Source organism: Siphateles boraxobius, unplaced genomic scaffold, assembly GCF_051911475.1.
Source record: "Siphateles boraxobius isolate OS27281-9 unplaced genomic scaffold, OSU_SipBor_1 5, whole genome shotgun sequence".
Taxonomy (NCBI): Eukaryota; Metazoa; Chordata; class Actinopteri; order Cypriniformes; family Leuciscidae; genus Siphateles; species Siphateles boraxobius.
The window spans coordinates 6,146,804-6,171,311 of NW_027509141.1; the positions used below are offsets into that span (position 1 = coordinate 6,146,804).

General features: G+C 39.0%; 1 protein-coding gene across 2 annotated transcripts; it reads right to left on the reverse strand.

The window, feature by feature from the left end:
• Window positions 1-3,077: 3,077 nt before the first annotated feature.
• On the reverse strand, window positions 3,078-24,508 carry cnbpb (CCHC-type zinc finger, nucleic acid binding protein b). Of its 2 annotated transcripts, none has more exons than XM_077202661.1 (5): window positions 24,362-24,508; window positions 9,472-9,596; window positions 9,145-9,210; window positions 4,133-4,331; window positions 3,078-4,057 (listed from the first exon to the last, which is right to left on the reverse strand). In XM_077202661.1, exons 1-5 carry the CDS (start codon window positions 24,487-24,489, stop codon window positions 3,940-3,942), a joined length of 636 nt encoding a protein of 211 aa, XP_077058776.1. In that variant the 5' UTR covers window positions 24,490-24,508; the 3' UTR covers window positions 3,078-3,939. The 2 variants fall into 2 exon arrangements, with proteins under 2 accessions (XP_077058776.1, XP_077058777.1); XM_077202662.1 differs by having other exon boundaries at window positions 24,256-24,415.

Genomic DNA, 24,508 nt, shown 5'->3' on the forward strand with positions numbered 1-24,508 from the left:
TGAGCAGATGACGTCACTTCGAGGGGCGTGGCCACATCCGCTGAACCCGCCCCCGTTTCTTGACTCCACCCCCACATAGAATAAAAGAAGCGTTGCACAGGAAACCACTATTTTTCTTTTGCAATTCTTTATTTTTGTTTGCAAAACAACTTTTTTCCACTCAATACTTTATTTTTCTTTTGCAATACTTTATTATTTTATTGACTCCATAAAAAATAAGAATAGTCCGTTTTGATGTGGTGGCTTTAAGCTCAAGCTCCCCTGACATTGTGTTTTTGGTGAAATCTAACATTTTTCCTCATTTGTTATGTTCAAAACACTCCTGAGCTCAGATGCATGTGTGTGTGTGTGGCTTTGAGACTCAGTTCAGTGTGTTCAGCTCTGCTGATCTCCAGTTACACACACTCTATGTTTAGCTGGTCTCATTGATCTGTGGTAACTCACATTACTTCAGGCTCATTTGGCTTCAAGAGTCCTACAAATAAAGTTTCTATATACAGCATTAGTCACATGACATCAAAAGCAGTTTTTATCAAGCGCCTACTTGTGTTTCATTAAAATGCTTTTTGCTGTATCATCCGATAGTGTTTGTGTTCACAAGGAAACATGGCTGTACGTATAAATGTGCTGATGAACAGCTGTACATTACGCAAAACGAGGCTTTCCCTTCTGATATTGGTGATCGTGTCAATAGAAAAGTAGTTAAGTTTGCACCGATGTCACAATCAATGTACAGTAGTTATTATACTCTTATATACACCAATATGAACACATTTGCTTATTTTCGCCATAGAAAGTAACTTTTTGAAGTTTTATTTCAATTATTGTATTCTTCATGTGTAATATAGAAAATATACAGTATATCAATACAGTTGTAATCGAAATTATTCAACCCCAATGCATATCAGGTTTATTGACAAATCGAACATACTTTCAGCTGTTTATAATAAATCAAACAAAAGTAAATTAAATTTACTCAACAAATGTGTGGTTTCTCCAAATTTAACTGAAAATACAACTTTTAATGACTTCCGATGATCTATGATCAATGCTTATCATACTTTTTTATTTTTAGAATATATATATATATATATATACATACAGGTGAAACTCGAAAAAATTTAAATATCGTGCAAAATAATTTTGATGATTATGGCTTACAGCTTATGAAGACCCCAAATTCAAAATCTCAGAAAATTAGAATATTACATGAAATCAATAAAAAAAAAATGATTTTAAATAAATGTCGGCCCTCTGAAAAGTATGATCATGTATATAGTTATACATACTAATACATATATTAGCTTCACCTTTTAATTTAAATTACTGAAATACACGAACCGTTGCACAACATTCAAATTTTTCGAGTTTCACCTGTATATATATATATATTAACAAACTTTTAATAGATGCAATTAATCACGATTAATTGATTTGACTGCATTTATACATATGTATTTATATATATTATATAAAATATATATTTTATATAAAATATATTTAATGTTTTAACTAAAAAGTAATTTGCCTATTATAATTTTATTTTTTGTATATACATACAAATACATATAACACATACATATATAAATGTATACAAGTGTGTGATGTATATTTTTATATATATAAAATGTCATTTGCCTATCATATTTATATATACACACACATTTATTTAAATATATGCACACATGGATATAAGCCATCAAATCGACTCATTGCATATAATTTATGCAAAATATATGTAATTAAAGTCACACTATGCAAGAATTTTACCTTAATATAACAGCTTCAAAGTCATTTCGGTGGTAAACAAACTCATAGTAGGACGAATCATCCTGGCAGTAAAGCTTGGGGGGGACGCCGCTGGAAAAACCAGCAATGCAAGTTTGAGAGGAGCGCCCCCGACAAATCTCGCGAGAATCACGAAATGCTTTACGGCAACGACGTCACACATATCAACAACAACATGAAGCACGAAGACACTTGCACACATTTCAGACGTGATACTCGAGTCGAAGATGGAAAAAGCAAAGAAAATGCGGTCGGAAGAGACTAGGAAAAGGAAATGAGAATCTGACCGCGTGAGGAACCGGACAAGAGTCCCACTCGTTCGGGCATTTACTCGTTGGCGCGAGCTAAACAGCAGCACTGGATGCAACAGCATCTTGTTGATGGACTAGTAAGTAAATATCTTATTTGTAAACTTGTTTGCGTTCTATATTGTATGTTGTTGCGCTTACTTGTAGTATGTCATTTTTTACGATGCTGCTCATTCATCCATTGTTGATAATTAGACCAGTCCAATAATTTAACATGAGATTATCATGAGAACAGTTGTCAATATCTCACATAATTATAAGGACACAAAGAAGCCTAGAGGTTGTAAATACTGTAAACGAGCACAATTGACAAAATATTATGATTAATTGCAATAATCATGTCTAATGACATCATAACGGCGAATGTTATTAAATAATGCGACGTACATTTAACTTTATTGATGTCATCTGGCGTTTTGTAATGTTTACATTACACTCAAAATTCCACAGTGACTCTAGGGGTCGCTGTTTGACAAAAACGGAATTCCTGCATAGTGTGCCTTTAATTAATTGCATACATACTATATATAAAAATATTTAAATGCCTTTTTAATATTCATAAGACGGGCACATTTTTTTATTGAAGTATATTTTGTGTATATATATATATGCCATATATATATAAAGTATGTATGCAATTAATTAATTTGATGGCACTAATATATATATATATATATATATATATATACAAAATATACTTCAATAAAAAAAATGTGCCCGTCTTACTTATGAATATTAAAAAAGCATTTAAATATTTTTTATCTTTATAGTAGTTTGAGTGATATTGTACAAAAACACTTTGATCTGTGAAAATCTGTTTTATGATATTTCTTCTTCATTTTTAATTCTATAGTCTCTAAATATTTTCCATGAAAAATAAAACCATGCTGAGAGCTGATGCTGTACATTGGTTATATATGGTGAAATGCGCAGACAGATTGTGTGTGTGTGTGTGTGTGTGTAATCAGACACGACTCAGACTTACACCCCTTCCTCCTCCAGATTTATTGATAGTTTAAAATTACATTTCTATGTCCTAGAACTTCAGTTGCGTTTACCTTCCGACTTAAAAACTGAGTACAAGCAAATGATAGTTTTTTTTATTAATATTCTTTTTTTTTTCTTTTTTTTTTAGAGTAGTCTAAGTGATATTGTACAAAAATAACATTTTGATTTCTGTGAAAACATTCACCTTTCTTCAAACTCCGAATCTGTTTTATGACCCCGTTGTGTGTTTCATCTTTTATCATTATATTTACTGAAGTTTTCACCTCGGGGAGAACGATAAACTCCACGAGCGAGGTCTTCGTCTGAAAACCCCGTGTTCTACGAAGAAGATCACGTTCTGAATATGCTATAAAGTAGTTTGCTTTACGTGGTGTTCTCCGCGTATCTTGCGTCCGGCTGGCCCGGCGTGTCGTGTGCTGGTCAATCACTCTCACTCACTGATTTAAAATAAAAAAATAAAAAAGCAAATCATTCACGAAGCCAGCGCTTCCCCGATCTGATCTGATCTGTGTGGTTATTTTTACCGTACTCTTTCCGATCTCTCGACACGTTCGTTCTTCACTCAAAAACATCCCTGTTCACCAGTGGCGTGGAAAGGGGGATCTTTAACAAAGCATTATACGTTTACACCTCTAACCAAACTAAACATAAACATTTTTTTTTGTATTAAATGCAGAAAGTGGAAAGTGTTTTCCACCCCTTTCCTCCTTTTAACATGTCAAGAGCTCACTGGCCGGAATTAGCCTCTAATCTGCCAACCGTTGGCCAGTGAAGAGGATTCAGAGAAAATAATACAACCATCAATCAGAAAAGGAGGAGTTGATGGAGGGCTGGGTTAAGCGGTGGCCTCGATGGTGCACTCTTTGGCCACGTGACCCGATTTCCCGCAGTTATAGCAGTTGACTTCGCTAGCTTTGCTGCACTGGACGGCTACGTGTCCGATCTCACCACACCTGGGGAGCAGAACACACACGGATCAGGCCCGTTCCCGGCTCACACACACTCCTCCTACACCCGTCATGGCTCACCTGTAGCACTTGACCTTCTCGCAGCCCTTCTGGATGTGTCCGAAGCCGCCGCACGAGTAGCACTTCTGCTCGTTAGCGTGATCGCAGTCACGCGCCATGTGACCCGCTTTCCCGCAGTTGTAGCAAACCTGCTCACGCTCCTTCTTCGGCTCCTTGCAGTCCCGGGAGATGTGGCCGCCTCTGCCGCAGTTGTAGCACGCTGGAACACACACACACACTCGATTTAATCTACTAGAACATGATTTCTCCATATTCTCCACTGTTGCATCTCCGCTCTTCTCAGTCTGTCAGTAACGCTCACGTGTGTTTCCCGTATAACGCCGTAACTCGCTGCTTTACTACTATATTACGATGCATCATTGTAGAAATCCACTAGCTAGTCACGACTGTTTCCCGAAACCACATTGTCGCAAATTGGTCGTTCAACCACGTTGGTTAATGTCACGCAGTTGTTGGAGTAATAAAACTTTTAATTAATCTGTTTGAGATCGAATTAATGCGAGATGTTTTACTATAAATCACATACCACCTGATGGACTATTTCTCATTTTTCTCAGTTATTTTGCTTTATTTCCAGATTCAATCATAGACTCGTTCTAGAGCTCGTTCACACATGCGCACTATTCTAAAACTACGCTTTAAATCTCGACAAACTAAAAGACGTAAATGACGTTTGTATGTGTTCTAAATAAAAGATATAGATTGCACTGAATGTCATCTTGCTTATTTTGCTCAAGATCAGGATTTATTGAGTCCACGTGTCATGCAAACACTAAACTCTTCTAATCACAGGTCGAGATCTGTCGTTACACACACACACAACTCTGCGATGCTGTTTACGAATGTTCGTTAAAACGATTGTTTCGGGAAACACCGACTCGTTGAATTATCCTGATAACGACCATAGTTGGTTAACAATGCTTTCGAGAAACGAACCCGTCTCTATGAAGCCTCTCCTTCTAAAAAGCACACTGTGCTCTGATTGGTCGGCTGTGTTTTACTAATTATATTGTACTTTTTTTCTTTTTTTTATGTCTATATAGTTATTATTATTTCAGTTTATTAATTTACAGTAGTAAATAAAAAATAAAAACAAGAAATGTTACCATGGGAAATAGATTAGCATTTTATTTCAGTTCACTTTTCTATTTCAAGTAACAAAAAATCTTTATGGTTTTCAAAATAAATTTTTTTTATGTTTATAATATCATTTTAATTTTACTTTTTATGTAAATGTTTTAGGGTTATTAGTTTATTTAAGTTTGAAATTTGTAGTACATCATGTCAAACTAAATAAACTGAAAATGTTTCAGTTCATGTTTATTATATTTCACACAGCGATTTAATATCTGTAAAAGTACATTTCCTCCTAAAAATAAAGAGCTAAAATAAATTAACTTCGATTATAAAGAACAAGCTGTTCGAACATGTGTATGAGTGTTTTTACGGAATTTTACTGAACAGTTTATTTTAGGTAAATATTATTTGCATTTAAATGATTTCCATCACAAGACTCAAACAAAAGGTTTTTACAATTATTAATAAAATGCTAAATAACCCTGACTTAAAGGGAGAGTTCACCCAAAAATGAACATTAGCCCATGATTTACTCACCCTGAAGTCATCCTAGGTGTATATGACTTTCTTCTTTCAGACGAACACAATCAGTTATAATTATAAATGTTACAGTGTACAGTTACAATATGTCTTACAGGCTTTATAATGGCAGTGAATGGGTATTTTTTTTGGTCCATAAAAGCGCATCCATCCATGATGAAAGAGCTTTACACGGCTCAGCGGGGGTTAATAAAGGCCTTCTGAAGGGAAGCGATGTGTTCGTGTAAGAAAAATAACCAGATTTAAAATGTTATCGACTAAAATAACCCTCTTCCAGCAGACGGCCTGCGCCACCAGACGGTGAATGACGGAGATGTAGGAGTAGCGTAAGTTTAGACGCCTCTCACGGTTCAAACAAACTCAAGCTCCTCCCACATTTCCCTTTAAAAATGATCATTTTAGACTTCTAATTCTCGAATGCCGTTTTGTTTTGCTGAGCTTCCGTGTCATCATGTTGTGCGTCACTCGTGTCGTAAGTCGACTTGCGCAGGCCGTCTGCCGGAAGATAGTTATTTTAGTCAAAGTTGAATATGGATATTTTTCTTACACGAACACATCGCTTCAAAAGGCCTTTATTAACCCACCAGAGCAGTGTGGAGCACTTTATGATGGACGAATGCACTTTTATGACGGACGCACTTTTATGATGGACGAATGCACTTTTATGACGGACGCACTTTTATGATGGACGGATGCACTTTTATGATGGACGAATGCACTTTTATGACGGACGCACTTTTATGATGGACGGATGCACTTTTATGACGGACGCACTTTTATGATGGAGGCACTTTTATGATGGACGGATGCACTTTTATGAAGGACGGATGCACTTTTATGATGGACGAATGCACTTTTATGATGGATACAGGGTCCGAAATTAACACCCGCCAAGCGCCAAATGTGGGTAGATTTTCCGTTTGGCGAGTAAATCTCAAAAGGCTATCCGCCACACTGGCGGGTGAATGTTCCAGACATCCCAAGTCTCCTGGAAGTTCCGGGAGTCTCCGGCATATTAATAGCGGCTCCCTGATGCCCGCAAATAAGTTCAAATCTCCCGGACTCTAGAGCGAGCGAGAAAGAGCACGCACATACTGAGCTCCAAACCGTGTAGCGCGTGGACGGGAGAGAGGGAGAAAGAGCGAGAGACCTTGCGTGTGCGTGCGTGCCTCAAGAAGCGTGTGTGAACCTTCTTCACACCTAAAATAGACCTACACTAAATATATATATTTTTTAACTTAAATTATTAAAAAATTAAGATGACAAAAAAAACTGAATCAGTTTGAAGCTTTGAAAAAAAAAATTTTTTTTTCATCAGACTACGTTTTTTTCGTCAAAAAAAAAAATAGCAGACCTACCTCAATCCACAGTTTGTCTAGTTTTTACTTAAAGAAAGTAACATGTCTACATGATGTGGGGTTAGTCTGGGTCTCCGATGGCACAGATGTCCCGGGAATACAGAGATAACGTCTAGCTAGAGTGGCCAACTTCGGAAAGTGCCTTTCATTTGCTTGTGGATGTTTGCTTCGCAAGTGATATTGCATTGTAGCCTACTTGCACTAGGCCTACTGCTTTATATTTTTTAATACCACGTATCATATTTTGCAAGTATTCGTCACTCTTTCTGTCGAAATGGTCCCACACAGTAGCTAATTCTTCTCGCTTGGTTAATTTTGCTTGCTCAGCGAAATAGGCTATGTATAGGCACGTGTGGTTGCGCTTGTCGACGCACCCCCGTGAGGCTATATACTGTTTTTTTTTTACCATGCAGCAAACAAACCAAAAAGCTATATATAGCTATATATATATATATATATACACACACACACACACACACACTTTTAAAGCGTTTAACTGATAGCATTAATCGGTAATTTTTTTTAACTTTCGGTAAAGTATCTGATAGTTTTACAAAACCTTCAAATGTACTGTTATGAGCACTAGTTTCATGCTCACGTCTTCCATGTCTTACTATTTGTTGCTCTGTTTTGACTTCTATGTACTCTTAGTCATTCAACATAATACCTTATCTCAATTAAATGTACTGAAAGGATTGTATATGTGACAAAAAGGCTGTTTATTATTTTGGCCGGTAAAAAATATGCTTGGCTGGTGGATTTTTTCATCTACCAGTCCACGTGGCAGGTGAGCCAAAAAGTTAATTTCGGACCCTGGATGGATAGATGCATTTTTATGATGGACGGATGCACTTTTATGATGGATGAATGCACTTATGACGGATGCACTTTTATGATGGATGAATGCACTTATGACGGATGCACTTATGACGGATGCACTTTTATGATGGACGGACGCACTTTTATGATGGACGGACGCACTTTTATGATGGACGGACGCACTTTTATGATGGATGAATGCACTTATGATGGATGAATCACATTCATGATGGATTGGACTTTCTGTAAAGCTGCTTTGAGACAATGTGTATTGTGAAAAGCGCTATACAAATAAATTTGAATTGAATTGAATGAATGCACTTTTATGATGGACGGACGCACTTTTATGATGGACGAATGCACTTTTATGATGGACTGATGCACTTTTATGATGGACGGACGCACTTTTATGATGGACGGATGCACTTTTATGATGGACTGATGCACTTTTAAGATGGACTGATGCACTTTTATGATGGACGGATGCACTTTTATGATGGACAGATGCACTTTTATGATGGATTAATGCACTTTTATGATGGACAGATGCACTTTTATGACGGACGGATGCACTTTTATGACGGAGGCACTTTTATGATGGACGAATGCACTTTTATGATGGAGGCACTTTTATGATGGACGAATGCACTTTAATGACGGATGCACTTTTATGATGGACAGACGCACTTTTATGATGGACGGATGCACTTTTATGATGGACGGATGCACTTTTATGATGGAGGCACTTTTATGATGGACGGATGCACTTTTATGACGGACAGATGCACTTTTATGATGGATAGATGCACTTTTATGACGGACGCACTTTTATGATGGACGGATGCACTTTTATGATGGATAGATGCACTTTTATGACGGACACACTTTTATGATGGACAGATGCACTTTTATGATGGGCGGATGCACTTTTATGACGGACGGATGCACTTTTATGACGGACGGATGCACTTTTATGACGGACGGATGCACTTTTATGGACTTCCAAAAAAAATTCCCAATCACTGCCATTATAAAGCTTGGAAGAGTCATGACATTTTTTGATATAACTCTGACTGTATTCACCTGAAAGAAGAAAGTCATATACACCTAGGATGGCTTCAGGGTGAGTAAATCATGGGCTAATTTTCATTTTTGTCCGAACTCTCCCTTTAAGACTGTAAAAGCAAACTGAATGTGTAATGTGAGAGATGTCCTCACCGTCCTCGGTGCGCTCACAGTCCCGCGCGACGTGGCCCGGCTCTCCACAGCGATAGCAGAACAGATCTAGCGGCGCAGGAGAAACACATTACTCTCACACACACACACACACACACACACACACACACACACACACACACACACACACACACACACACACACACACACACACTCTCACACACACACTCACACACACACTCACACACACTCTCACACACACTCTCACACACACTCTCACACACACTCTCACACACACTCTCACACACACTCTCACACACACTCTCACACACACTCTCGGGGTCAAGTTGTTAGATCGATTGCTCTCACCTTTTCCTCTGCCTCGACCTTTTCCACGTCCACGTCCCGCATTCGGACAGTTCTTGATCCAGTGGCCGGTGCGACCGCAACCAAAACACTCGTTGCTGCTCATAGCCTCAGACTGCACCCTACGACTGAGAGAAACACACACTCGAGTTCATGAACACACACTCGTTGCTGCTCATAGCCTCAGACTGCACCCTACGACTGAGAGAAACACACACTCCAGTTCATGAACACACACTCGTTGCAGCTCATAGCCTCAGACTGCACCCTACAACTGAGAAACACACACTCCAGTTCATGAACACACACTCGTTGCTGCTCATAGCCTCAGACTGCACCCTACGACTGAGAGAAACACACATTCCAGTTCATGAACACACACTCGTTGCTGCTCATAGCCTCAGACTGCACCCTACGACTGAGCGAAACACACACTCCAGTTCATGAACACACACTCGTTGCTGCTCATAGCCTCAGACTGCACCCTACGACTGAGCGAAACACACACTCCAGTTCATGAACACACACTCGTTGCTGCTCATAGCCTCAGACTGCACCCTACGACTGAGAAACACACACTCCATTTCATGAACACACACTCGTTGCTGATCAAAGCCTCAGACTGCACCCTACGACTGAGAGAAACACACACTCCAGTTCAAGAACACACACTCGTTGCTGCTCATAGCCTCAGACTGCACCCAGGGCTCTACAGTGCGACCATTTTGCTCGCATATGCCCCTAAAAATCGATACGTGCGAATCGGAAAAATGAATAACGAGCACAATGTGCGAGAAACTACAACCTACCATAATCGAAAACAAGAAGATAACTAAATAAAAAATAGTTTTGAATGACAAAAACTATGACGAAAATCTATTGACATTTGTCAACGAATAAAAACAAGACAAAAATGTTAGATAGTGACGATTTGGGAAGCGATCCATTCAGAACTGATGTCCTGCGTTTGTAGATGTGCATATTTGTCCTGTAGTAGGGACGTGCTGATCTACCAGCGGCACACGGGTTCACATGCGCTGCATGTCTCATGAAATTAGGGCTGGGCGATATGACCTAAAAAAAAATCCCCGATTTTTCCCAAAAAATCCAATTTACGATTTAAATCGATTTTTTTCTCTCCCTACTTAAAATCAATCTCCAGATGACAAAGAAATTGTTCAAAACAAGTTTTAACTTTATTTTGTTTTAATATTCCCTTCTGGGATTTGATCTCCATTAAAGTGCAATCAAAAACAACAAGCCAAAAAGACAAGAGGACAGGCCCTGTCTTTGAAAACAATGAAAATGTAACGTAAAATAAAATGGGTGGATTGGGATTGGGGGGGATGTGTAAAAAAACAAAAAAAACTTGCATCACAATAAGTGTATTGTGATTGTCAAATTATTTGGTAACTAAACATAATTTTATTAAGTTTACTGGTATGCTACTGTTTTTATTATTGCTTAACACAAATTTCCCAATTTCAATTCAATTCTTGTGATTTGATTCTGATCTTGATTCAATATAAATTCCTTTGGATAAATAGGTACAGTAGATACGTTAATGTGTTAATTGTTCTCCCAAAAAAAAAAATCTCCTAATGCTGTAAACATACAGAGAGCCCTGTCAGCTGGTATTATTAAAGGTTTACTAAGGTTTAATTTACTAACTGAAATTAAATATAATGCGTTTTTATTTTATAATGCGTCTAACTAACATGCGTGCTATGGGTCATTAAAAGGCATCCTGAGGTAAATGTAACGTTACGTGACATATGTTGTTCTCCAGCTGCTTTATGGACATCTTTCCGCGGTTGAAAAAAACTGATCGGTCGATTTTATTACATTTCGGTAAGTTGGTAGTAAAGAGTAGCAGATGTTCGGTTCATGTGCCGCTTGAACTGAGATCTGCCAGCGTTCTTTCACGTCACATTTACAAGCGCCAAAACGGTGTTTATTGTTTGAATTTTGTAATAAAATTGACAGAATCTGAGAGCTGAGAATCTGTTTCATATCGATAGTAACCTGCTCTGTCTCGTCTGTCAGTTACAGTGTCCTCTTTACTTCGTGATTTTTCTCTGCGTGCGAAAAATGGATGTGTGGCATGAGAGCGTGTAAAAAGTGACAGAATTGCGTCTCTCACAGTGAACTTGTGAGAGTTGGCAGCCCTGCAGATTCAGCTTGTAGCCTAAATGTTTTCGACGGGTGTGCTTCTGCTGCCGTGGTCTTGCTCATTTGCCATGTTGTTTGTGTATCTCTATCATGGCAAGCGCTGAGCCCGGTCGGAACTACGGGAGCCCAGATGGGAGCGTCGGCGGTTGTTAAAGAGAAAACCGATTTTCATTAAAAAAAAAATCGGGGTAAACTACACATTCGAGTTAATCGATAAAATCGATTTATCGCCCAGCCCTACATGAAATATTAAAAAATGTAAACGTCTGGGAGTATGAGTAGAGCAGCCATAAAGATCTGAATGAGAGTGACGACACGCATAGTTTTCTGTGCGCACACACCCGACTCGAAGCGTGCAGCCACACACACACACAACGCGCGAGGACTGAATTTAGCTTTCTTTCGTTTCTGAATGGACAAATACACAACATTATGTCGAAATATCCGTTTTGGAGAGTATTCATGTAAACTGTGTCGGTTAAGTCTTAAACAGTTTTGAGTGAATCGGATGTGCATCAGTGCAATTGGATCCGCATGTCATTGGACATGATCCGATGTCTTAAAGTGACAGTGAGTAATAAACCTAATGCAGTCTGTGTCCTTAACCCTCTGGGGACGGATTGGGCGGTACCACCCAAAATGACATACTTTTACAAATGTGTAATTATCTTAAAAACTATTAATGATAGAGAGGTGCGGTCTTTTTTAACCTCTTCCTCAGATTCCACTGAAAACAGTGATAACAAACTTAACCGGCTTGTATACACACTTCCTTGTTGCGCAATACCACTACGTCAAAGGCCAATGAAATCGATGTTGTTTGGCAGATTCACGAGCAACAACCAATGGAAAAACTGCCGATGGAGGAATATTTTTCTTACCCAATCAGAGGAAGGTTACCATGACGTATTCTAGCAAATCGGATGACTCTGTAGCCTTGCAAGGGGTGATATACTATTACACAAACAGCATTGAGTGGCAGAGACGACAGAAAGCGAACGGACGCGTTGAGTATAAACAAGGATTTACGAGATATGAGAGAGAGACAGAACAATTGTAATATATATACATACACATACAATTATAGCATTATTTATTGTTTTAGCACTTTTATGATGGCAAGCAGTAAACGATTTACGGTGGAACAAGCTCTGGAAGAATTACTGGAGAGTGACGAGGAGAAAGCATTGCTTAGAAAATTCTAAGCATTCCTAAGAAAAACGCCTGGGACTATTTGTAAATAAAGTTACATTTTTCATTGTTCTTTACACATTTTATTTTACAATTACACATGTCTGTCAAGCAAAGGCTTTGACAAATATATTTTTTGTTCAAAAACTGTCACTATTGTTGTGTGAAGTGTGATTTTCAGAAATAAATGCCAAAACTCGAATTTTGGTTTTTGAAATTCTCTAGTTTATTGAACATTTTCACTCACACTTCCTTCATAAACATATTACATGCTACATTACTATGTTAGCTTAGGGTTTTCTGAATCCATAGATACCAAACACATAGTGTTCCATCTCCATTACATATAGTTTATAACCCCAAATGTAAAAATAGAGAAAACGGACCAAAAAGAGCTTAGTCCCTAGAGGGTTAATATTGATCAAGCAACAAAAGAAAAAGAGAAAAGCATTCACTGCTCGTTAATAGCTTTAATAAGGATTCATTACATTTAATTCATACAAATAAATATGTCTGCTGCTTGAAATAATAAAGAATGATGTATGCAAGTAGTTATAAATAATGCATATATCATTCATTGAAAGAAGACTATTCTACTTTAGGAAAAGTGGTTTTATTTAATTTTAAGATATTTTTTTAAGTCACAGTAGTTAAGTCTGTATATGTATTGCATGTTCAAACTTTAAAATCGTTCATATTAACAGGTTAATAGATGTTTTCTCCGGGAGTATATTGGACATTTTAGAGTAATTCTAAATGAATGCATTACAATTGAACTAAACCCATTAAATTTTAGTCATCTGAATTGTTTTATTTTTAATCTAGTTTTAGTCGACTAATACTAGTAAATACTAATACACTCATTTAAACTAGTTTCTCCTCCATGTTGTGGAAAAAGCCTCTGCAGTCAAAGATGCAGATTCACAGGTGTGCCGATGTGCTCCTCCTCCTGAGAGCAACACGTTCCCCTTGTTGTGTTTTACTAAAGTGATTGTAAAGTGTGATTTATACTTCTGCATCAAAACGACGGTTTCACACCATAGTTGAACAGAAAGAGAAGGAGCACACACGTTGTGTTTATAAATATATATATATATAATAAACAGTTTGTTAAACTCTGTTACTAGGGTTGGGTATCGAGAACCGGTTCCATTTTAGAACCGGTTCCAAAATGCCAAAAACCGGGGATTTGATAAGACACGCGCATTTCGATTCCGCTTATCGATTCCTTACTTTGGTGATGCTCGCTCGCGCATGCGCGCGCGGTGAATGGCAGTGAGCATTTGTTTACTGTTGTATTGATCTGCCAGGACCTGCCTGCCGCACATGCGCTGTACGTTATATTTACGATGGCAGAGCGCGGCAAACGTTCCAAAGTTTGGTTAAGCTTTTCAAAAAAAGATGAAAATACAGCGAATTGTATAACATGCAAGAAAGACACTTCATGCAAGGGAGGAAGCACCTCCAATATGATGAAACATTTGCTTCAACACGGGGTCAATTTGAAGGAATGCACCGCATTTGATTCGGTGTGATCTCTCAGCAGCAGTACCACAGGTTTCCACACACCAGATAAAGCTACTAGCAGCAGCAATACCAGTCTCTCACACTCAGGTACAAAACACAGATGAGCAGACATTCGTCTTCGAACTAGAGCCGCATAATTCTGGATTTGTTTAAAATTGTTGTGTTGTTTTGTTTAAAGTGGAGATCATCATGAATAAATACATCAGACAATTAATATGAGTCGAGTCTATTAAATGTATTTTTTTTTTGAATGAATACTTGTTTGATACTCCATAAATACTTTTTAGTTAATGGATGATTCACCATTTCTGAACGAATCTTTTGAATGAACGATTCAATGAAAAAAAATACATTTAACACTCACTTGCTGCCACCTATTGGTCTAATAATGTAATCAACACAATCTTTATTTGAAGAGACTCCATTCACTTTAGCCATGAAGGGGAAGATGAGCAAGGAGAGAGTGGATGAATGTCACAGGGCAGTGACAAGATTTGTGGTGAAGGGGTTACATCCTTTTGCTACAGTTGAGTCACCTTCATTTAGGTATGCAAAAAGTTTTCACAGCAATATCAATGGATTTGATCCTTCTTTGATATTCACCTGTGTCTTAAAGCAAATCAGAAACAGAGCTAACAGAACATTATATACTACAGTAAACTATGATTAAAATGAAATATTTTTGTAATTGTTTTTCATGCTAATTCCTTAAAGTGTTATATATATTTTAAATTAAGACGCATTGTCACAGTTTTACTGGTAATAGCCTAAATGTGACAAGAATAAAAGGTAGAATTGTTACAAGTATTTGCTCTCCTTTTTCTCTCCAATAAATTTTGGAATCGAAACCAAGAATCGTTAAGAACCGGATTCGATAAGCAGAATCGGAATCGTTAAAATTGAAACGATACCCAACCCTATCTGTTACTTGAACATTTTTCATTGCGCTCCAAAATGTCTTTGTGTGCTCCTAGATTTTTTCATTTAGGAGCACATGTGCCTCTTGGGAAAAACCTTAGCGTAGAACCCTGGCACCCTACGACTGAGAAACACACACTCCAGTTTATGAACACACACTCGTTGCTGCTCATAGCCTCAGACTGCACCCTACGACTGAGCGAAACACACACTCCAGTTTATGAACACACACTCGTTGCTGCTCATAGCCTCAGACTGCACCCTACGACTGAGCGAAACACACACTCCAGTTCATGAAGACACACTCGTTGCTGCTCATAGCCTCAGACTGCACCCTACGACTGAGCGAAACACACACTCCAGTTCATGAAGACACACTCGTTGCTGCTCATAGCCTCAGACTGCACCCTACGACTGAGCGAAACACACACTCCAGTTCATGAACACACACTCGTTGCTGCTCATAGCCTCAGACTGCACCCTACGACTGAGCGAAACACACACTCCAGTTTATGAACACACACTCGTTGCTGCTCATAGCCTCAGACTGCACCCTACGACTGAGCGAAACACACACTCCAGTTCATGAAGACACACTCGTTGCTGCTCATAGCCTCAGACTGCACCCTACGACTGAGCGAAACACACACTCCAGTTCATGAACACACACTCGTTGCTGCTCATAGCCTCAGACTGCACCCTACGACTGAGCGAAACACACACTCCAGTTCATGAACACACACTCGTTGCTGCTCATAGCCTCAGACTGCACCCTACGACTGAGCGAAACACACACTCCAGTTCATGAACACACACTCGTTGCTGCTCAAAGCCTCAGACTGCACCCTACGACTGAGCGAAACACACACTCCAGTTCATGAACACACACTCGTTGCTGCTCATAGCCTCAGATGGCACCCTACGACTGAGCGAAACACACACTCCAGTTCATGAACACACACTCGTTGCTGCTCATAGCCTCAGACTGCACCCTACGACTGAGAGAAACACACACTCCAGTTCATGAAGACACACTCGTTGCTGCTCATAGCCTCAGACTGCACCCTACGACTGAGCGAAACACACACTCCAGTTCATGAACACACACTCGTTGCTGCTCATAGCCTCAGATGGCACCCTACGACTGAGCGAAACACACACTCCAGTTCATGAACACACACTCGTTGCTGCTCATAGCCTCAGACTGCACCCTACGACTGAGAGAAACACACACTCCAGTTCATGAAGACACACTCGTTGCTGCTCATAGCCTCAGACTGCACCCTACGACTGAGCGAAACACACACTCCAGTTCATGAACACACACTCGTTGCTGCTCATAGCCTCAGACTGCACCCTACGACTGAGAAACACACACTCCAGTTCATGAAGACACACTCGTTGCTGCTCATAGCCTCAGACTGCACCCTACGACTGAGAAACACACACTCCAGTTCATGAAGACACACTCGTTGCTGCTCATAGCCTCAGACTGCACCCTACGACTTAGAAACACACACTCCAGTTCATGAAGACACACTCGTTGCTGCCCATAGCCTCAGACTGCACCCTACGACTGAGAGAAACACACACTCCAGTTCATGAACACACACTCGTTGCTGCTCATAGCCTCAGACTGCACCCTACGACTGAGAGAAACACACACTCCAGTTCATGAAGACACACTCGTTGCTGCCCATAGCCTCAGACTGCACCCTACGACTGAGAGAAACACACACTCCAGTTCATGAACACAAACTCGTTGCTGCTCATAGACTCAGACTGCACCCTACGACTGAGAGAAACACACACTCGAGTTCATGAACACACACTCGTTGCTGCCCATAGCCTCAGACTGCACCCTACGACTGAGAGAAACACACACTCCAGTTCATGAACACACACTCGTTGCTGCTCATAGCCTCAGACTGCACCCTACGACTGAGCGAAACACACACTCCAGTTCATGAACACACACTCGTTGCTGCTCATAGCCTCAGACTGCACCCTACGACTGAGAGAAACACACACTCCAGTTCATGAACACACACTCGTTGCTGCTCATAGCCTCAGACTGCACCCTACGACTGAGCGAAACACACACTCCAGTTCATGAACACACACTCGTTGCTGCTCATAGCCTCAGACTGCACCCTACGACTGAGAGAAACACACACTCCAGTTCATGAACACACACTCGTTGCTGCTCATAGCCTCAGACGGCACCCTACGACTGAGAGAAACACACACTCCAGTTCATGAACACACACTCGTTGCTGCTCATAGCCTCAGACGGCACCCTACGACTGAGAGAAACACACACTCCAGTTCATGAACACACACTCGTTGCTGCTCATAGCCTCAGACGGCACCCTACGACTGAGAGAAACACACACTCCAGTTCATGAACACACACTCGTTGCTGCTCATAGCCTCAGACGGCACCCTACGACTGAGAGAAACACACACTCCAGTTCATGAACACACACTCGTTGCTGCTCATAGCCTCAGACGGCACCCTACAACTGAGAAACACACACTCCAGTTCATGAACACACACTGATAAATGGTGTAGGGCTGGGCAAAAAAATAGATTTTTCGATTAATCTGTTTTTTTTTTTTATGTGGTCGATTCAAAATATTTTCTTAATTGCCAAGAATCATTTTTCCCCACATTTATCTGTCACCCAAATGTCAGTATTAGTTTTCCTGCACTGTTCATAGGCTTGCATGTGATTTTGTGTTTGTTTTATCTTAAACATAACTTGCGGAAAACACACTGATCTCGACATCAGAGTTATGATGGATATTTAATATAAGGTGGTGCTCATAAAAATAAAGAGCTAAAAAAACTATCAGTGAATCAAACTACATGAATGAGTAAACTAAACTAAATAAGTAAAATTTGACTGTAGGTAAATATAATTTGCATTTACTTACTTTTCATCATAAGACTCAAAACAAAGTTTTTGCAGTTATTAATACAATATCCGTCAAAATAAATGTCCTCCCCTTCAGTAAAACCGTTAATGTAATAATTGCTTTTGAGAGAGAGTAGTTTTATAATCTTAATTTATTATTATTCCCTAACTGATTTATTATTAATGTTAATATTATTTTTTGCTATATCTAGCCATGAATATAATATTGTCTTTTATATTTAGTTTTATTATTTTCTTTACATTTACAGTAAAAGCCTGTACAGAAAATAATTTAAAAAACTAAATAAAATACAATATTATTATTATTTATGGAAGTAAAATAATGGCAAATATTTTTTAAACAAAAAGCCTGTTGAATTGTACTACTTTGAAAAAATATGCATTGCATTAACCCTGCTTGTATTTTTAAGCATTGTATTTTTATGGTTTGCATTTTTATGGGCTGAAATTTAGCATGGTTGAATATTTAAGCTGTGAATATTTCAATTCAAAACATTTCAAACATTTTCATTAGTAAAATTTCAATAATCCATATTCACCTTTCATATTTCACTTCCAAAATATTCAAACTGATTAAAAATACAACCTATAATATTCAACAGGCGGTTTTCGGTCCATTTTATTTCGCTTCGGAAATTCACTTCCACAAATTCAGTGGTTCAAATTCGACAGTAAATTCAACATTGACGTCCAGGAACTGCAGGAGAAGCAGTAGATTACCGAGCATAATCTCCATCTGCTGTTAGTCGACCTCACCAGCAGGGGGTGCAAGCGCGTGTTGTTGACGAAGTCCGAGCAACAGTTAGAGCAAGCCATTCATTCATAAAAACTCATTTACAACAATGTAAGTGTATCTGTGATTATTATGTTTTATGTGAAATTCAGTGTCTTTACGATTACTTTTCCTGTTTAGCCTACATGCATCTCTACCGTGAACGAGATTATAATGTTATTCCCCCGATGCGGATGTATACAGATCCAATGTTACATTTGAGTTTGACATATCTATTGGTTGTTTAGTTGCCTCTCTGCATAGCTACTAGGGTTTCCCTCAATACGTCAGGATTCCTCTGCTGGACATATAAAATGCTTAACGTGGCTTAATGGACTAATACAGTGATATAAAAGACCAAACTCGCAGGCAAGCAGAACTCAGGATATGAACTTAACGCACAGAGTTTAAAGCTGAGCGTTTCTCAGTGATACTGGCATTGGCTTGACATTGGACATTCGCACATTTAGGGACTGTCTCTAAAGTTACATACGACATTGGTATACACGTTTCTAACTTCAATAGCATTTGAAGAGAACGACTTGCAGTCATAACACTAACTGTAAAGTGTTCCTGTAGGTGTCAGGCATAATGCATAATTTATTCAAATAAATTGAAGTTTGCTATTGAAGTTAGAAACGTTTAGGCCTGTATAACTACCAATGCTACTTTAGAGACGGTCCCTAAATGTCTGAATGTCAAAGCCAATTTTACATTTAGTTATTTAGCAGACGCTTTTATCCCAAAGCGACTTAAGTTACAGTTAAATTAACAATATAGGACAACAATATGAAAGTGATATGACCCTACCAGATTAATCATGTATGTAGGAATATTAACATGTATGTAGGCATACTTCCCCAATAAGGTGCGAGTTTGGTCTTTTATATCACTGTATTAGTCCATTAAGCTACGTTAAGCGTTTTGTCCTGATGGAAGGGGAATCCTTGAGTATGATGAGCAGGGTCCGAAATTAACACCCGCCAACAGCCAAATGCAGGTAGATTTTCCGTTTGGCGAGTAAATCTCAAAAGGCTATCCGCCACACTGGCGGGTGAATGTTTCAGACATTCTAGAAAGTTCCGGGAGTCTCCCGCATATTGATAGCGGCTCCCTGATACCTGCAAATTAGTTTAACCTCCTGGAATCTAGAGCGAGCGAGAAAGAGCGCGCACATACTGTGCTTCAAACCGTGTAGCGCGCGCGCCGCAGAGAGCGAGAGACCTTGCGTGTGTGTGCGTGTGTGCCTCAAGAAGCGTGTGTGAACCTTCACACCTAAAATAGACCTACACTAAATATATTTAACTTAAATAATTAACAAATTAAGATGACAAAAAGAAAACACTGAATCAGTTTGAAGAAGCTTTGAAGAAACTTTTTTTTTCATCAGACTACGTTTTTTTCGTCAAATAAAAATATAAGCCTACCTCAATCCACAGCTTGTCTAGTTTTTATTTAAAGTAACATGTCTACATGATGTGGCTATATAGCCTATGGTTTTTTTAAGCAAGCAGCAAACAAACAAAAAAGATTATATATATATAACGGTAAAGTATGTGATACTCTTAATAAACCTTCAAATGTACTGTTATGAGCACTAGTTCCATGCTCATGTCCATGTCTTACTATTTGTTGCTCTGTTTTGACTTCTATGTACTCTTATTCATTCAACATAATACCTTATCTCAATTAAATGTACTGAAATGAATGTATATGTGACACAAAAAGGCTGTTTATTATTTTGAACGATAAAAAATATGCTTGGCTGGTGGAGAAAATAATTATCTTCCTTTGCTTTGAACTATGAACATTGCAACTTTGCAGATTTTATGTTAAAACAGCAATTTTACACATTAACTAAAGTTAAAGAAAAGTGAAATCAATCAACCACCCCTTTAATGCTTATGGCCATTCAAAAAAAAAAAGTCATGCCAATTAAGCTTTCCTTGAAAAGTGAATCGACTCATTCGTTCACGAATCACATATGCTTCACTAAATGTTCATGTTCTAAATAATTTTCAGTTTGTTTAATGCTGTGGCCATACAAAATGTTTTTTTTTTTGCATTCCAATAAAGCTTTCTGAATTGAATTGGTTTCAGCGAGTTGTTGATTCGAGAACCGCTCGGAAACAGATTCAATCGATTCCTTGAAAAGAGAACCGACTCATTCGTTCACGAATCGGACTTCAAAACAACTGTCACTTTTTAGAAATCATGCTCTCCACGAACTGTTTAAACGTGCTGAAACCTACAATTTGAAAAGGGTTTTCGATTGAAATCGGTGCGACTGGGATGTTTGGAATCGGAAAGATGCCAAAAAAAAAAACACACAGAATTCGAGCGTTCAAAGCGCCTATTGTGAACAGAAATGCTATGCTAATAAACACACCGAGTCACTTCAGACAGCAAGTGATATGCTTGGCTGCTTGGCTGGTGGAGTTTTTCATTTACCAGTCCCCGTGGCAGGTGAGCCAAAAAGTTAATTTCGGACCCTGATGATGAGGTATTGAGGGAAACCGATTATAATCCCGTTCATGGTAGCAAAAGTTGATAACATGTAAGGCTAAACAGGGAAAGTAACAATGAAGTTAATGAATGAAATATAAAAACAGCTTTTGTGCCTTTATCATCTTTTCCGCATATATACTGACCCAGATAATCATCACAAAAAACTTAAAGCATGCTCAATTGTTGTAAATGAGTTTTTATGAATGAATGGCTTGCTCTTACTGTGAGAAGCACCTGGCTGGAGCCTGCAGATTTGGGCGGGGGTGCACCTGGGGCGAGGCTGCATGTGCAGCCCCGCCCACAATGCTTCTCATTGGTTAGTGGCAAAGTGATGACGTCAATTGAGGTGGGGCCGCACCACGTCTCTACCCGCCAACATCTCTTCTCATTGGTTACTGACGTGAACTCATGACTTCGATTCTAGCATGTTTTCATTTCCGCTGTTCATCTCTGTATGGTGAGTAGCCTACAGGCAAGCTACTCTTCTTTTCTCTAATTTTATTTACAATTTTTAATTCTGAAGTGGCGTTTAGTGTGATGATAAAATGAAGTGATGTAAAAATAAGATTGTGTAACTTCACTCACCATATCGCACAAATAACTAGGGCAGCGTTTCCCAAAAGCATCGTAGGTGTCTGTGTGTGTGTGTTTAGATTAGGATATAATGTTAAAACAAGGCCCTTAAAAAGAAATACAGTGGCAAAACTGAACCAGGAAAATAGGATTTAAGAGTTAATAGTAACAATATACAAAGTTATATTGTAGGACTTTTTTTTCTATGAATAAATTGATTAAATGTAAACTATTTTGATATTATTGTTATTAATAAGTATACATCCATTTACATGAAACTACATTCAATAGTAATACAAATTCAACAAAACTCCTTGGAAAGTAGGGCTTGTTTTATATTTTGCATACTGTTACTTATACTTATGCTGCTATACAGTATATGCACTGTCCAATCCTTCTGCTGGAGGGCAACTGTCCTGTAGAGTTTAGCTCCAACCCTAGTTAAACACACTTGAACCAGCCAATCAAGGTCTTACTAGACATACTAGAAGCTTCCAGGCAGGTGTGTGGAGTCAGGTGTGTGTGGAGGTAGGTGTGTGTGTGGAGGCAGGTGTGTGTGTGGAGGCAGGTGTGTGTGTGGAGGCAGGTGTGTGGAGTCAAGCTGGAGTTAAACTCTGCAGGACAGTGGTCCTCCAGGAGCGACTTTGGACACCCCTGCACTAGAGTAATAAAATAATAAAACATTTTATGCTAATTCTGATGTTCTATACTTCCTTCTCTTTGCAGATCCTTGGCATTGTGATCCCCATTTATATTCCCTGGGTACCACTTTTGCTATTTTACTTTATATTATTTTTTTGGTAACACTTTACAATAAGGTTCATTAGTTAACATTATTTAATGCATTAACTAATATGAACTAACAATGAGGAATACATTTGTTACAGTATTAGATGTTCTTTGTTAATGTTAGTAAATAAAAATACAACTGTTCATTGTTTGTTCATGTTAGTTCACAGTGCATTAACTAATGTTAACAAATACAACCTTTGATTTTAATAATGTATTAGTAAATGTTGAAGTTAATATTAACTAAGATTAATAAATGCTGTAAAAGTATTGTTCATTCTTAGTTCATGTTAACTAAGGTAGTGAACTAATGAACCTTATTGTAAAGTGTTACCATTTTTGTTTTGCTGTGTTCATTATTCTCTAAGTCTTACTCTAGTCCTCCATCCCTCTCACCTATTTTTTGTTGTTGTTTACTTTTTAACTCAAAGGCTCTTTATTAAGTTTTATGTTAAAACAGCAATTTTACACATTAACTAAAGTTAAAGAAAAGTGAAATCAATCAACCACCCCTTTTAATGCTTATGGCCATTCAAAAAAAAAAAAGTCATGCCAATTAAGCTTTCCTTGAAAAGTGAATCGACTCATTCGTTCACGAATCACATATGCTTCACTAAATGTTCATGTTCTAAATAATTTTCAGTTTGTTTAATGCTGTGGCCATACAAAATGTTTTTTTTTTTTGCATTCCAATAAAGCTTTCTGAATTGAATTGGTTTCAGCGAGTTGTTGATTCGAGAACCGCTCGGAAACAGATTCAATCGATTCCTTGAAAAGAGAACCGACTCATTCGTTCACGAATCGGACTTCAAAACAACTGTCACTTTTTAGAAATCATGCTCTCCACGAACTGTTTAAACGTGCTGAAACCTACAATTTGAAAAGGGTTTTCGATTGAAATCGGTGCGACTGGGATGTTTGGAATCGGAAAGATGCCAAAAAAAACCACACAGAATTCGAGCGTTCAAAGCGCCTATTGTGAACAGAAATGCTATGCTAATAAACACACCGAGTCACTTCAGACAGCAAGTGTCTTTGAATCTCCCCGCACTGTAAAGAATCAAAACAAGCTGATCGTGTGAGATGAAGCCCTGAGGAAGATCAGCTACAGTCTTCCTCAGGGCTGATTTCTGGCCTCACTCACCCGGTCCATCAGGCTGGTTCCCACAGACCCTTTCCCTCACACACATCCAGTCCCACGACGAGATTAGAGCTATCCTTCAGCTACGCGTTTGGCGAATTTCGCACATTAGCGTCGCGATAATGGCCGCTTCGATGTAACGAGTTTCCCGCGCGCAGCCTGTCGCAGTTTAGGCCAAAGTGCGCCGTCAGAAAACACACTTCTGTGTCTTTCTGGACACGTTTACTCTGAACGACTCGCCTTAAAAAACATACCCGTGGCATTTCGAGACGGTGGAGACTCTCTCTGAGACCTTGACGGTGTCACCACACGATATGCGTCGAGTTAAATGTCGTGTTTTCGCCCGTTAAGGGAACTCACCTCGGCGACGTGACTCGTTGCTGTTTATTTTCGGTTCCTCCTCTCAGTCTCTGCGCCACACGCGGTTTGCGCACGGTACCGAATCCTGAAGCCCCGCCCACATCTGAGACTGCACACGACCCGCTCATTACACACACACACACACTC